Here is a 13,562-nt window from a genome sequence, read left to right on the forward strand (position 1 = left end):
AGGTCAGAACATATCTGTTTACTCTGTATGGACTACGGATATGCATACTTGGAAACGGAGCCTGGAACTGGAGATTTCGATATCAATTCTCCCCACCTTCTGTCGGTCATTTTGAACAAGGAGATGGTCGCTGACGATCAATCGCCGGTGAGAGATGAAGCCTGCAAGCAAGGTGACGGATGGCCCGTGTCGGTCGAAGAATAAGATGCATCCATGTGCCATCATCGGGGGGACCGTGGGATTCTGGTAGGTTTGTCTACATAAGTTGTAACGTGGTAAAGGTGTGCTTGTGTGCGTTCCGGCATGTCATCGAGTGGGCCCACCACCCCATCAATCCATTCCATTTTCCTTCCAGTGACACAGTATTAGGTTCTGCACCACGGGAAGCGACGACCAAATGTGGGAGGTACTGCGTAGTGTAAGCCTGTGAGGTAAGCTTCTAAGTTCTCCGGCACATTCTCTGAAATATCCGTGCAGGATAGGTGGATGGGAACCGGGTCTTGCACTATGGCGGCGAGCTATGAGACCTGAGTGGTCCGACCTTCCGCCCTACGTCACTCCACCAGCCCTCGACGGGATTATCGATGTCGTTCCGTCGCCGGAATGGAGTCCACCTACGTCTTGATCGCTGCTTCTCATGACCCTTTGAGTGCAACCACCCGCGCAGCGCAGCATCAAGCGCAAGCCTAGCCGAGCACCCTGCCAAGTCCTGTGTGTTTCCTGTCTGCCTCTGGTTCCATTTCCACTACCGGTATCTCAAGCTGGAGGTGCTATGGAAAGAGAGCAAGATTCCTCGGATTACTTCCGTGCTATCTCCCGCGCTCGCATCTTCCCGCCTTGTCCGTCTCGCTCAACCCACAGTGCGTAGGTGTCATAAGTTCATGACCAACCTGCTTTCTTAGTATGCTCACTCATCATTTGTTGAGCGGAGGGTCCAAGCTGTCAAATTCAATTGACCTGCGTTACTAAGGCTGCCTGCTGCTGCGGATAATGTATTGGTGAACGACAATGACCGCTGAACTGAAGGAACTTCTAGAGGCTTCGAGCAAGCCCTCGTCACTTTGCACCACCGCACGCTACCTTATTATTCTGGATTGTAAATTATTTGTCTATGGCCCACGGCCATGCTCGCTTTCCGCGTACTCCGCCCTACTGCTGCGTAGGTACACAACGCACTGGGCCATGGCCGTTCTCGATCTCTCTTTCCGTCATGTGACTCAGTTTGCATCCGCGTCAGCTGTTCAGGAGTCCGTTGTTGAGGACTTGCTGTTCCGTCCACCTGCGGCCATTTCAGTAACATCATCCCGCTGGGTTTTTCTGCCTTAACTCCGGATCAATAGGTAGTAGACCTCGGCGCACTTCCTTTGCTGCCTTCTACTCCTCCGTGCGCTGCTCACATGATGTGGATCGGAATGGAAAGGTAGCGAATAGTCACCCAGTACGGATGTCGAAGAGGGAAAGATGTCGAGGGCAGCAGTAGGCGAGCTTTTCTCGCGCTTTCTGCTTACCTTATGCGCATCACATTGCAAGTGCATTGTTCAAGCAACTGCTTGCTCACTGGGCTGCTTAACAGACACAAAAACTCAAAAACACCGGGTGGGCCGTTGTCGGTCTTGAGGATTCCTCGACCTTCCAGCAAATGGGATCGAGAGAAAAAAAAAATCAAGGACTTCATACCGCACGCTTTTGGTCGACTTGGTCATCATCCCACACACCTGAAAAATTTCTCCCAGTAATATCCCCCCTTCCGGGCCCTTCCCTTCCTGCATCCAGACCTTAAGCTGGTCTCCCCCAGTCCCGATCCCAAGACCCCCTGTAACCCTCCTCTACATACCACACTGATCCCATCCCCGGGAGCGCCAGCACAACTTGTCCAAGCCTCGGGTCCCCCTGCCGGTACCTCCGCCCATCGTCCGCGTTGCGAGAAACGGTACGTACCCACAACGCGCTACCTTACCGCACACCCTGTTTCTTCTACCTAAGCCCCACAGCCCACTTCGAGTACGTACCTGGCTACCTACCTACCTCATTGCAAGTCCCCTACGTAGTGCAACCAACCCGCTGCCTCTCTAGTCTTTCCATCTTTATAAGTCATCGTCCCTCCATCGTTTGCCACTCGCTTTACATCTCACACCATCACACCTACAAAACATCTGAACTTCTCAACTACAACACCATGCTGTTGACCCGACCCACTACTTCACAATCTACTCAGCAACATCAGCAACAGCAGCAGTTCGATCCCCATCACTCCAACCTACACCACCAGTATCAAACACAATCACAGCAATTTTACCCTCAGTCGATCGACTTCGACTTCGACCTCGACGCTTCCTTTGACGACGCTGCGCACGATCTCACTTCCTCGAGCATTTCCTCGTCTCCGCTGTCGACTCAATCTTTTCTTTCTTCCCATTATTCTCTAGGGAACACCTCGGCCAATCTTACGAGTCACGACACATCCCACTTGGCCGTCCCAAGACGATCAGCGACAACCACCTCAGCACTCGACGATTCTGCCCTGAACTATAACCGCCAGTATAACCTAATGCAGTCAGACGCGTGGGCACTCGGGAATCAATACGCTTCCAAGACCGTTGGTCGACTATCCCATCAGCGGGAGTCATCTTTGTCTTCCCTCGGTTCAGCTGGTCCCGCCTCACCCTTCAACCACAGCACATTAAATCCCCAGATCGCAGTCACAGACTCGACACCCGACGGACTATACGACATGCAGGCCCACGACAGCAATGCTTTTTACCAACTGTCTAATAAGTCAATGACGGTGTCTCACGACAATATGTACCCCAACTACAACGGATTGCAAAACATTTCTTCGGACATGGCTGGCTACGCCTCAGCTATGAACGTTCAACGACCGCGCTCTGACCGCGGGTTACTACCTGCGCCTGAACTTTCTATGGCTGGCAGCAGATCACACCCAAACTCTGTGGCAAGTTCCATTGCCGGAGACTCACCCGCAACACCATCACATCTCGACCACGAAGATGATAGGCGGCGGAAAGCTGGTAAGCAATGCCCTCCTCACATTCTATTGAATATAGGCTTACCTGGATTTTACGACGCAGTGTTCAGCAATGTTCCCAAGCTAGACCGTACCATGACAGACATCTACAATGATGAGCTGTACAGTCCCAACTTCACCATTACTTCGGCAGCCCCAGCACAGAATCAGATGGCCGTATCGCCTAGCAACGATGTGTTCGCTCAACGACTGAGTGCTGCAAACAATCAGCACCTCAGCGCCGCACAGTCGCCAGTATCTAGTGTCTCGCGCGATCGCTCGCCATTCCGTCAAGGGTCACCATTGGCACCCATGCCCAACCACGACTTCGGGCAAGGTGTCCAAGCCTCTCGTCTACGGTTCAACTCGGCCCACCAGATTCGGGAACAGAAGAAGGCGGAACATGACGCACAGATCATGAGACAGCAAATGGCTGTGAAGTCAGAGCCTGAGACTCCGAAAACAATCTCGCCAAAGGACGCAATGCTGGAATTCCACGACGGTGATGCTGAATCATCATTCTCACTGTTCCCGTCCCAGGAAACGGTCGATTTTGAGGATATTGCCAAGGCAGTTGCTAGCCAGGACCAGCAGGCCAATTTTGCTAGGTCTGCCATGCAGAACGGGACAGCTTTCCCTTACATGCCTGCCCAGCTTCAGACCGCCGTCCACATCCCCCAACAATACCCATTCATTGCCCATCCGCGTCAATCTCATGAGCAGATTCCTCGACTCAGCTCTGCTGAGTCCAGCACTGTGGGATCGGAAGTGACTTCGACCTCACACGGGACATCCATGGCCAAGCCTGCTGGTGCTACTGCAGACGGCGGCACTTACACATGTACCTACCACGGCTGCACGATGCGATTCGAAACTCCTGCACTTCTCCAAAAGCACAAGCGAGAGGGGCACCGACAGACTCAAGGTATTGGGGGGCCCAGAAGACCCGAGGCGGTTGATACATCCCCCGACAGCATTCTCAACAGCCAAGCGGGTCCTCACCGTTGCGATCGTATCAACCCTAGCACTGGCAAACCGTGCCACACAATCTTTTCACGCCCGTACGATTTGACTCGGCACGAGGATACTATTCACAACGCGCGCAAGCAGAAGGTGCGCTGCAATCTTTGCACCGAGGAAAAGACGTTCAGTCGTGCCGATGCGCTCACGCGACACTACCGAGTCTGCCATCCCGATGTCGAATTCCCAGGCAAGCATCGCCGCCGTGGGCACAATGTTTAGATACGCTGCTACTTGCAACCAAATCTGAACATTTACTCAAGGCTCATCATACATTGGTCTCTATTACACGGACCATCGTCTACCCACACCGGCAATCTGGCACAGCTCGGATGAAGGTTACCCCGCGGCATACTGCCACACTGGTACAATCGCCTGAAGAAATCACAGGTAGCTGGGGAAGCTACATTCATTCATCCTCGTGCGCTACGACCATGAGCCCAGTCGACGTCAAGAGCGCGAATCATCTCCGAAATGGGGGAATGAATCATGTGGGGCGATTGGGCAAGTCGACAAGGGTGGGAATTCAGGGTCCTCAATGGTGCAGTAAGGGTCGTGCAACATGACATCACATGGTCTGTGCACAACGACCCTGACGATCCATATGACCCGTAGTGACGTCACTTCTACTCCCAAATCATATCGGATCCGTGCGGCCAGACGTCGTGCGACTTACCCCGACTCCACTCAACGACATCATCATGAGTCTTGGCACCATCATCCACCTCCGCCGGCGTCCATCGAATTGGGAATTGATGGGACGAGAACCGGAGGCTGGGTGATCATGACGCTATTTCGCCTACATACCTACCACAGGTTGTCAATGTTTCTCCAACACGCAGTGTGGGTAGCCGATCAAGTCTCTGTCCTCATTCATCTATCATGATGCCATTTCTAGGCGTTGACTGTTCTTTTGATGGGTTTCACGGACTTTCTGCTACATTGAAAGTAGCGGGGTTTGAACATATTTCGTTTATTTCTTATGTGATGGATTAAGGGAATGCGATACGGAGCGAGTGTTTTCACTACCTTGTTTCTACCACATGGCAAACCTTGTGAGATATTGTACATTACATTATCATGGTCTAAAGTCGAGACCGCTGGGCTAGAAAAAAAAAGGGGGGCGGGAAACGGAAAGTGTCATGGGCACGCGGGCGTTGCTGGTTTTTACGACATGAGATTATGATGGAGAATGAAGCATTATAGAAATATTAATATGTACAACAAAACATCACTTTACCAAGGTGTTCCATTCCAGTCGGCATCGCTCTCAGTGAAATGGAGGTAGTCCCCATGAAGTAACGACCACTATTATTTCACGCGGGGTTGACATATATTGGTTCCAGAGTGGAAATAATCTGCCGCAAAGGTACACATCGAGTATAGGTAAGGTCGGTCACACTACTGTTCACTCAACTCAGTTCTTCATCCGCCAAGTTTTAGATAAATTCCCAAAGTCTAATCATCTACTGAACATCTAGGTCTGTCTATGCGGCATAAAGCTAGCCTCTACAGCTCCTTTCCTCCAATTAGCCAGCCGAACAGACGCAGCACCGGTAATATTCGGTGCGCTTGTTCAACAGTCGGTGCTTGCATCATGCCTTGGTACCGCTGGCTTCCGCGTCTTCATCGCCCAAGACGGCTGCCCGAGCAGTCTGGTAGAGAGGGGTGATGTCTGTCCATTTCTGGAACTAGTTTCAAATCAAGTTAGCCGCCTATGTCTCGTTCGTCTCTCTAGACGATTCCGCCGCCCATAAACATTCACTTACCTGATACCAGCCCTGAGCTGAGAGCACTTCAAGACCAGGGATGGTCTCCCATCCGGCGTCCTCAGCCAATTGCATCAGCGGTGTATGGCGAGGCTGGTAGGCCATCTCGAGAAGAACGCGTTTCCTGTCGGTTGCAGTGTCTTGACGCAATACCGCCATGAGCGTTTCGCGAAGCGAGGGATCAACTGGCTTGTCGGCAGGGATCGTGCTGACCATGACAGTAGGCGAGGACGCTAGTGCAGGAACTTCGCTGGCATTCTTGAGAGCTTCGATGCGATAATCCGAAGGGAACGACGCCTTCAGGGTCTCCAAGTTGCCGCTGTTGCGTGCTAGAGCGTAGATGGGCCCGAAGCCAAGTGCGTGTAAGGCGAAGATGGCAGCTCGTGTTGTTCCACCTGAGCCAATAACGATGGCAGAGGACTGGCCGTCTTCTGTCGACTGGGACGAAACGCCTACCGACTGAAGAGAGTGAACCATGCCTGACCAATCAGTGTTGTCACCGACGAGCTTAGCCGTGTCTCCGCCGTTGGATACTGGGATGATGGTGTTGACAGCGCCAATGATACGAGCAGCCTCCGAGACTTCGTCAATTTCCTTCATAATGTCCAGCTTGAGCGGGATTGTCACGGAAGCGCCGCCAAAGTCAGGAGCACGGATCAACCCGCGCACTTCGGTAGCATCGGCCGTCTCTTTGCGCAAGTAGTGGTGCGGCAATCCGACCAGATTGAAAAGAGTGTTGTGCAGAGCAGGTGACCTTGACGCTGCGATGGGACTACCAAAAAGATAGTAGGTTTGGGGGTTGATGTCACCAAGCAATGCCAAGGCTTGCCGAATCTCAGCTGCAGACAACTGCCCCGGGGCTGCTTTGAATGGGAGACTGGGATGGGAGACGGGGGTGAGACATCCATTCAGAACACGGCTGAGCTTCCCAGCTTGTCCCATGTTCAGAGCGATGATGGGGATCTTGTGCGAGGACAGCATATCCAACTTGAACTGGGCCAGGTCATAGTTGTCCTCGATACGCTTGGCGACACCGACCAGCTTGATCACATCACCCCACTGAAGAGCCTTGTTGTAGAAGGGGATCCAAGAACCATTCTTCCACGACAGGTTGCCCTGGGGATCATGGTGGGAGGCAATGATACGCGCGGGTCCCTTGTTCTCCACGACTGCTCGTATGACTCGCTCGGGAAGTGTCATCTCAACATCGATGAACTCAACCCCCATACGGATGGCTTTTTGGTACATCCCAAGACCTTGATCGTAGGCGTCATCGGGGAACTTCCCGCCCTGAGACTGTGTGCGCAGAGTGAAGATGATGGGCACATCTGCCACCGATCTAAGAAGCGCAACCTGGTGCGCCACGAACTCCTCAGAGTAATCTTGGAGCAGATCCACGCGAAGCTCCACGGCGTCGGAGCCGACCACAACAGCCGGCATCAGAGTAAGAGCTGACGCAACCTCTGGTATCGTGAGGGAAACAAAGAAACTAGGATTCTTTGCTAGTGCCTTGTTCACTTGGATCTGCTCTCCGCACAAAACATTGACGAAGCGGCGAAAGTCCAATGGCGGCTCCCGTGTAGCCAATGTACCAGGAGGATGAGGGCTGAAGTACTCAAAGTTGCTGCACTGCTCGAAGAAGGGCTTCCGACGCCAGTAGACATCTTCAATGTCTTCTCTGTAGGCCGGCCTTGATTTGTCCTGCAAAAGGTAGTCGACAACTTCCTTGGTATTCCGGTGGACGAGTAACACAGTGCCGTTGTTCTGGCAGTGGGCGACAAGCAGTTTCCGAGCTTCAGGAGTCTCCACAATGCCGCCGCCGCATGAGAAGATATGCCCGTGGCTCTGTTTCTCCAAGACATCCCGGAGAAGTTCAAGCTCGTCGTTTCTGAAGCCTGCCCAGCCCTTGGAACCTCTAATCATTTCCGGAATTGTCATGCCTGACCGCCTTTCCAGTTCCTCATCCAAGTCGATGAAAGGCCTCTTCAGTGTAGCGGCCATCCATCTCCCCGCAGTCGTCTTGCCTGCGCCACGCATACCGATAATGACTACGGACTTGTCCTTACGAGATCTTGTGGGAAGTCCCGTAGCCACTGACTTGGGGTGCTGGTCGATGCCGTCAAGCTCAACATTAAAGAACTGTGACATGGTATCCCACCATCCCGGCCATGTCTTGCCAGTGCATTCCCTCTCAAGAATCGTCACAGGTCTGGGGGATACCACTGAAAGAACGCTGAAGCTCATGGCGACGCGGTGATCGTCGTAGCAGTAGATACTTTCAGTGGGCTGCTGCAGCCCCTGCACACCGCGGCCGGTAATGATGATCCCGTCGTCGAACTCGTCAGTCTCAACGCCAAACTTGGCCAGTTGCTCGCGCATTGCCCCAATCCGATTGCATTCTTTGACGCGCTGGTTGGCAATGCCGCTTATCTTGGTTGTTCCCGACGCCGCAGCGGCCAAAACGGAGGCTGTGAGGAAAGCGTCCGTCATGGGTTCCATGTCAACATGCTCAATCGCCTTGAGATTGCCAATGGGCGGTCCCGTAACAGTTGTCGAAGTTCCAGTCTGCTCGACCGTACAGCCCATAGGTCGCAGCACGTCAACAGCAAATCGAGAGTCGCCTTGAAGTGACTCTGAACCAATGTTGGGCACAGTACAAGTGGTGCCGGTGATGGCCGCAATAGCCAAAGGATAGGTAGCGGAACTGGCGTCGCTCTCAACCACGTACTCGGCAGGGTTTTGGTACACGGCCTTCGGAATGTGGTAGGTATTGGGCTCCGTTGTCGATTTCGTGACGTTCACGCCAAAGGTGCGCATCATAGAGATGGTCATATCAATGTAAAACTGTGATATAGGCTTTCCGCCTACGAGTCGTAGTGTGACTGGGTTTTTCGCGTAAGGTGCAGCCATGAGGATCGACGACACATACTGCGATGAGATGGTAGCGGCCAATTCGATAACTCCGCCCTCAAAGCCATTGGCAGCATCCACCTGTAGAGGAAGACTCTTCTCTTGCCCGAGGTACTTGATTTCCAGCCCATTGGCCCTGAGAGCATCGACGAGAGGACCAATTGGACGAACTTTCATGCGAGCGTTGCCGGTAAGTACGGTGGAAGACACACCGGATGGCGCACAAAGAGCCACGACCGTCGTCAGGAATCGGGACGCAGTACCGGCGTTGCCGAGGTACAGCGCCTCTTTGCTGGCAGTGAGCTCGCCGCCTTTGCCCTTGACAGCCAACACCTCTCCGGCATCTTCCCAAGCATATGTCGCACCCCCGAGCTGGGCGATGGCTGACAACATGTACTCTGTATCGTCAGAATGCAGCAGATTCGTGATCCGGCACGTCCCCTGCCCGAGAGCGGCGAGAACGAGAGCACGGTTGGAGATGGACTTGGAGCCAGGGGGTGTGACTATGGTGCCGTGAGACTTCGGCATGCCAGGAATGACCTGAGTTGCCGGGGACAGAACTACCCTGATGACGTGGTCTTGGACTACGCTCGCTTTTTGTTCGTGTGTCTTTCCGATGGCAGAGAGAAGCACAATCTTCTTCTTGGCTCCATCGTTCTTCTTGTCAACAGCCATTTTCTCCAACAACACGTCAACGGGGCACTTCTTGCCTGCTGTCAGCTTGACAACCTTCTTGTCATGGACCGAGGTGGGAAGCTCATAGCTCGCAATGCACTTGACAAGTCGTGCTACAGCGCCAGGACGAAGCACGCCGAGGAAGCGGGCTAGTTCTGCCTCCTTGACCATGCCAATGGCAACAGCCTCCCCATGAAGAAGTTGGGGAGTCAAGAGGGCTTCGTAGGCGTGACCGATAGAGTGACCGAAGTTGAGCAGATTTCTCAAACCACCTTCTCTTTCATCGCTGGAGACAACTTCAGCCTTAACAGAAGCAGAGCCAAGAACAATTCGCTTGAGAATATCTCGAATGGGTGAGAGTCTCTGTTCTCCCTGAGACTTGACAGCAGCCAATATGGCGGGCGCGTTGGTCTCGAGTGCAGTGAACTCGTCCTCGCTCCAAATGGCAGCCGTCTTTATAACCTCAGCCATACCATTGATGAACTCTCGCGCTGGCAGCGTCTCGAGGAAGCTCAAATCGATGTAGATTCGGAAGGGTTGCCAAAAAGCACCGATGAGATTCTTGCCCGTAGGAGTGTCAATGGCAGTCTTGCCGCCAATGGATGAGTCAACCATTGACAACAACGTCGTCGGCACCTGTACGAAGCGGATGCCCCGCATGAAAGTGGCAGCAACATAGCCGATCATGTCGCCAATAACACCGCCGCCGAGAGCAATGATGACCGTATCCCTGGTACATTTTTGCAACAACATCCAATCTTCAATGTCGGCCTTGGTCTGGCGGCTCTTTGAAGCTTCGCCTGGCGGAATTGCGTACGTGAGCAGTCTTGCCGAAGCAGGCGCAGCAGCGTCAAAGACCTTTTGGAATGGCGGGACATAAGTATCGAAGAGGTTGGTGTCGGTTATGAGGACGTAGGTCGATGACTTGAGGTGGTTCAGGAGATCGTGAGTCACAAAGTCGAGCCAGATGCCGTGGTCGACGACAATGTCATCTTTGCCCAGGATCGTGATCCTGGTCGGGCCTGAGCCCGAATCTGAGCCATTGACCAAGCCCATGATCGATGGCAGCAGGTAAGAGGGTGGTAGTCGTTGGTTATTTGGAGTTCTGGCGCATCGGATTGGTCTCTGTCGTGGAGATCGCAACGGTAGGTGAATTGGATATAACAAATGTGCAAAAGGTTCGCGGGCGCGCCTCCCTTAAGGTATGTGGGTGCAGGGTGTCAGTGACTCTTCCCAAGAGAACTCAATCTTTTTTTTTTTTTTTTACGACATCGGACAAGGTCAATTGGCGGGGGCGGGGATGGCATGAGCAGGGATTAGGATCGGCTCATCTGTTACGGCTTAGTGGGTTCTCATGCCGCCTATACCGGAGCTGCCAAAAGAGTAATTATGACTCTGTCCAGTGGGTGGGACAATAGTTTACCGCCCAACACCGAATCTCTATTCCTACCCGTACTGTACCTCCTATTCCCACTGTTTTCACTACTCTGATTACTCGTCCTATTCCTGATTATTCCTACTTTTCTAATTACTCTTACTACTCTTAATTTTCTTCTTAACATATTCCTTGGATAATACTCTTTAAGAAGGGTAGCATGATAGGTAGTTAAGACAGTGCTAGTAGCTATGCGGAGGGAGACACTCCTGCGTTGGCTGTCATCCTATTCTGTCACCCACTTGTCTATTTACCCTGCGCTGGGTTTTTGGAGCGCCGGGCCCTTGCCCTCCCTTGGAGTGCTTGACTCATGTGGGTGGCTGATGGGGACGAAGTTTTATTGAGCCACTCTGTGGCTTGGCTGCTATCCCATCGGTCGCGGGTCGACGTCAGTACGTACATCTCCAGTTTTTCTCCAACTCGAAATTCATAGGTACTCGGTTTTTGGTTCGCGGGAATGATGGGTATTGGGTCAGTTATTGTATATTTCGCTATTACCCCTTATGAAGTGAACCCGGCTATTTTAACTGTGTACCACTGCCACCAGCTGCCACGTGGTGCTTACGTAATTACACATCGTAATACCCAATGTTACGGCCAGCTAGTCGTAGTGAGGTATGTTTGCAGGAGTTGAGGCTGCGGAACTGGTAACAGTATCGTAGGCGGGAATAGCTTTAGGGAAGCTATATCTGTAAGTCGTAAAGTAGGGAAGGCTTCGGTGACCAATCGTAGTGTTGTTAAAGAGGTTCTTAGGGAAGATAGCTAAAAGTGATCGTGAGATTTAATATAAAGTTAATTACTAAAGAAGCTATAGGAAGTCTATTCTAGAGCCCAGCTCGATGTCACGGTAGCAGGCAGGTTGTTTGGCAGGTGGATGCTGGGCAGGCGGATCAGACAATCTATTGCTACGGGCAGGCTCTATCCTAAGCAGGTACAGGCTCTGTTGACAAGACGTAGCTCAAGGAGCTACGTTTCTGGACATGCGCGACAGAATACAGGATGAAGAGTTTTATCCAGCCTCAGGCTTACGTAACCCGGCCACCGGATTACTCAACACCAACCTCAAGGTTGGGGGCTAGGACAGCGGGTCTGTGACACTCGAGTCTATCTTATATATAAGTCCTGATCCTAAATATATCCTTTATTTACTTATTTACTATATTTATTAGTAGTTACTAAATAGATACCGGTAAGCGCTTACTCAGGGTAATTACTATAATTACCTTATTATAACGTACTTGATAAGCGAGCTGCCCAGACAAGCGAGCTGCCCACCTAACCATAATCACATTATAAATCTAACTAAGGAGCAACACTAAAAACATAAAATCAATTGAAACTACTTTGAATCCTATTCCTCAGATATTTCTTTATTAAACTGACATGTTCGCGCATTGTGGCCAGTGTTTCCGCAGACGCCACATCGCCGTTAACCTATTTCTGTCCTCGGCCGACGACTACTACTCTGGCGCGTTTCCTCCTCAATCTGGGCCGTAGCCTCTCTCTGCGACTGAATGTCCTCTGCCTCAGCTACAGTAAGACTTCCTCCTTGTCTGAGACGTGTTTTCTTAGCCCTCCTGCGTCGGCTAAGTAGGTTATTTTCCTCCCGGAGGATCTGGACCTCCGACCTTAATAAGGCAATCTGGTATATAAATCCCCGCGCTCCCTTTGATAAATGCTCTATAGCTTTAATAATTGAAGTTGGGGAACTATTTTGATAGCGGGAGATCCTCCTTTTGATGAGTTCGGACTAAGAAGAGGCCTCTGTTGGGTTATTTAGCGTTTAAGAAGTCCATGCGGGGGGTGTTATTAGTAGGGACCCTGGGGGTATTGGAGTATGTAACTTGATATCAAGCTTCGAAAGCACACTTTCGGCACTTAAAGAAACAAGCCCGGCCCCTCTGAAGCCTCCCTGGATGTTTTTTACCGTTAGGGTTTGCGTGAAAGCGTTGTGAAATGCAGGGAAGAAGTCCTCCTTCGTAATATAGGTATTACCCCGGCGCATCTTATCCTCAATTTGTCGACCATAAGCCGTCTTTAGTGGCCCAAAACACCCAACGTCTAAGGGCTGAAGTAGATGAGACGAATGGGCCGGCATATAGAGTGTGACGATATTGTTTTCCTTGTAATATATCTTAAAGTCCGCAGAGTGGTGACTTTCGTGCCCATCGACGACGAGGAGGCGATAATTGCTAGTTATACGCGGTTTTGTGTGCCGATTAAAGTCCTGGAGCCAGTCTAGGCCTCTTTTATTTGTTGTCCATCCGTTTTCAGACGTTACGATGACCCAGTCGCATAGGAGATCTATTTCTATATACCAGGTGGAGAGGTGATATTGGCCTGTAACGATGATGTACGGCGGAACGCTGTAGCCTGACGAACTGATGGCCTGAATGACTATAACCTATTTACGATTGCCAGGCTGTATCATTTTTATATTTGAACGCCTTTCGGCACTCGTGACGACCATCCCGGACGCAATCTGGCCCATCATAAACCTAGTCTCGTCGAAGTTGTAGATATCGGAGTCTATAATACCGTATTTCGCAATTGTGTTCGCTATAAGCCGAACCTACGCATTTATCGCATCTAGATCTTCGTATTAGGCCCTCTTATAGTCGTACTTATAAAAAAAGCGCGTCCGGAGCTATGGTTGTCGTTTAACGAAGTTTGAAGCCCAGCGCTTCCCAACTAGGGGCGCATCGCGGTCGGCGAGCAATCGATTAGC

At 51.7% G+C, this 13,562-nt stretch overlaps 2 protein-coding genes across 2 annotated transcripts; one reads left to right on the forward strand and one right to left on the reverse strand.

Annotated features, from left to right (window-relative positions):
• Window positions 1–2,016: 2,016 nt before the first annotated feature.
• BDP81DRAFT_180113 (uncharacterized protein) lies at window positions 2,017–4,437 on the forward strand. The gene is made up of 2 exons (XM_060582267.1): window positions 2,017–3,029; window positions 3,090–4,437. Exons 1-2 carry the CDS (start codon window positions 2,177–2,179, stop codon window positions 4,265–4,267), a joined length of 2,031 nt encoding a protein of 676 aa, XP_060448206.1. The 5' UTR covers window positions 2,017–2,176; the 3' UTR covers window positions 4,268–4,437.
• A 1,203-nt stretch (window positions 4,438–5,640) lies between these two features.
• Window positions 5,641–10,455, reverse strand: BDP81DRAFT_312804 (pentafunctional AROM polypeptide; the record flags this gene model as incomplete). Its single annotated transcript, XM_060583840.1, has 2 exons — window positions 5,641–5,736; window positions 5,815–10,455. 2 exons carry the CDS (start codon window positions 10,453–10,455, stop codon window positions 5,641–5,643), a joined length of 4,737 nt encoding a protein of 1,578 aa, XP_060448207.1.
• Window positions 10,456–13,562: the final 3,107 nt, after the last annotated feature.

Source organism: Colletotrichum phormii (assembly GCF_030913505.1).
Source record: "Colletotrichum phormii strain CBS 102054 chromosome Unknown BDP81scaffold_5, whole genome shotgun sequence".
In the NCBI taxonomy this organism is placed as follows: Eukaryota; Fungi; Ascomycota; class Sordariomycetes; order Glomerellales; family Glomerellaceae; genus Colletotrichum; species Colletotrichum phormii.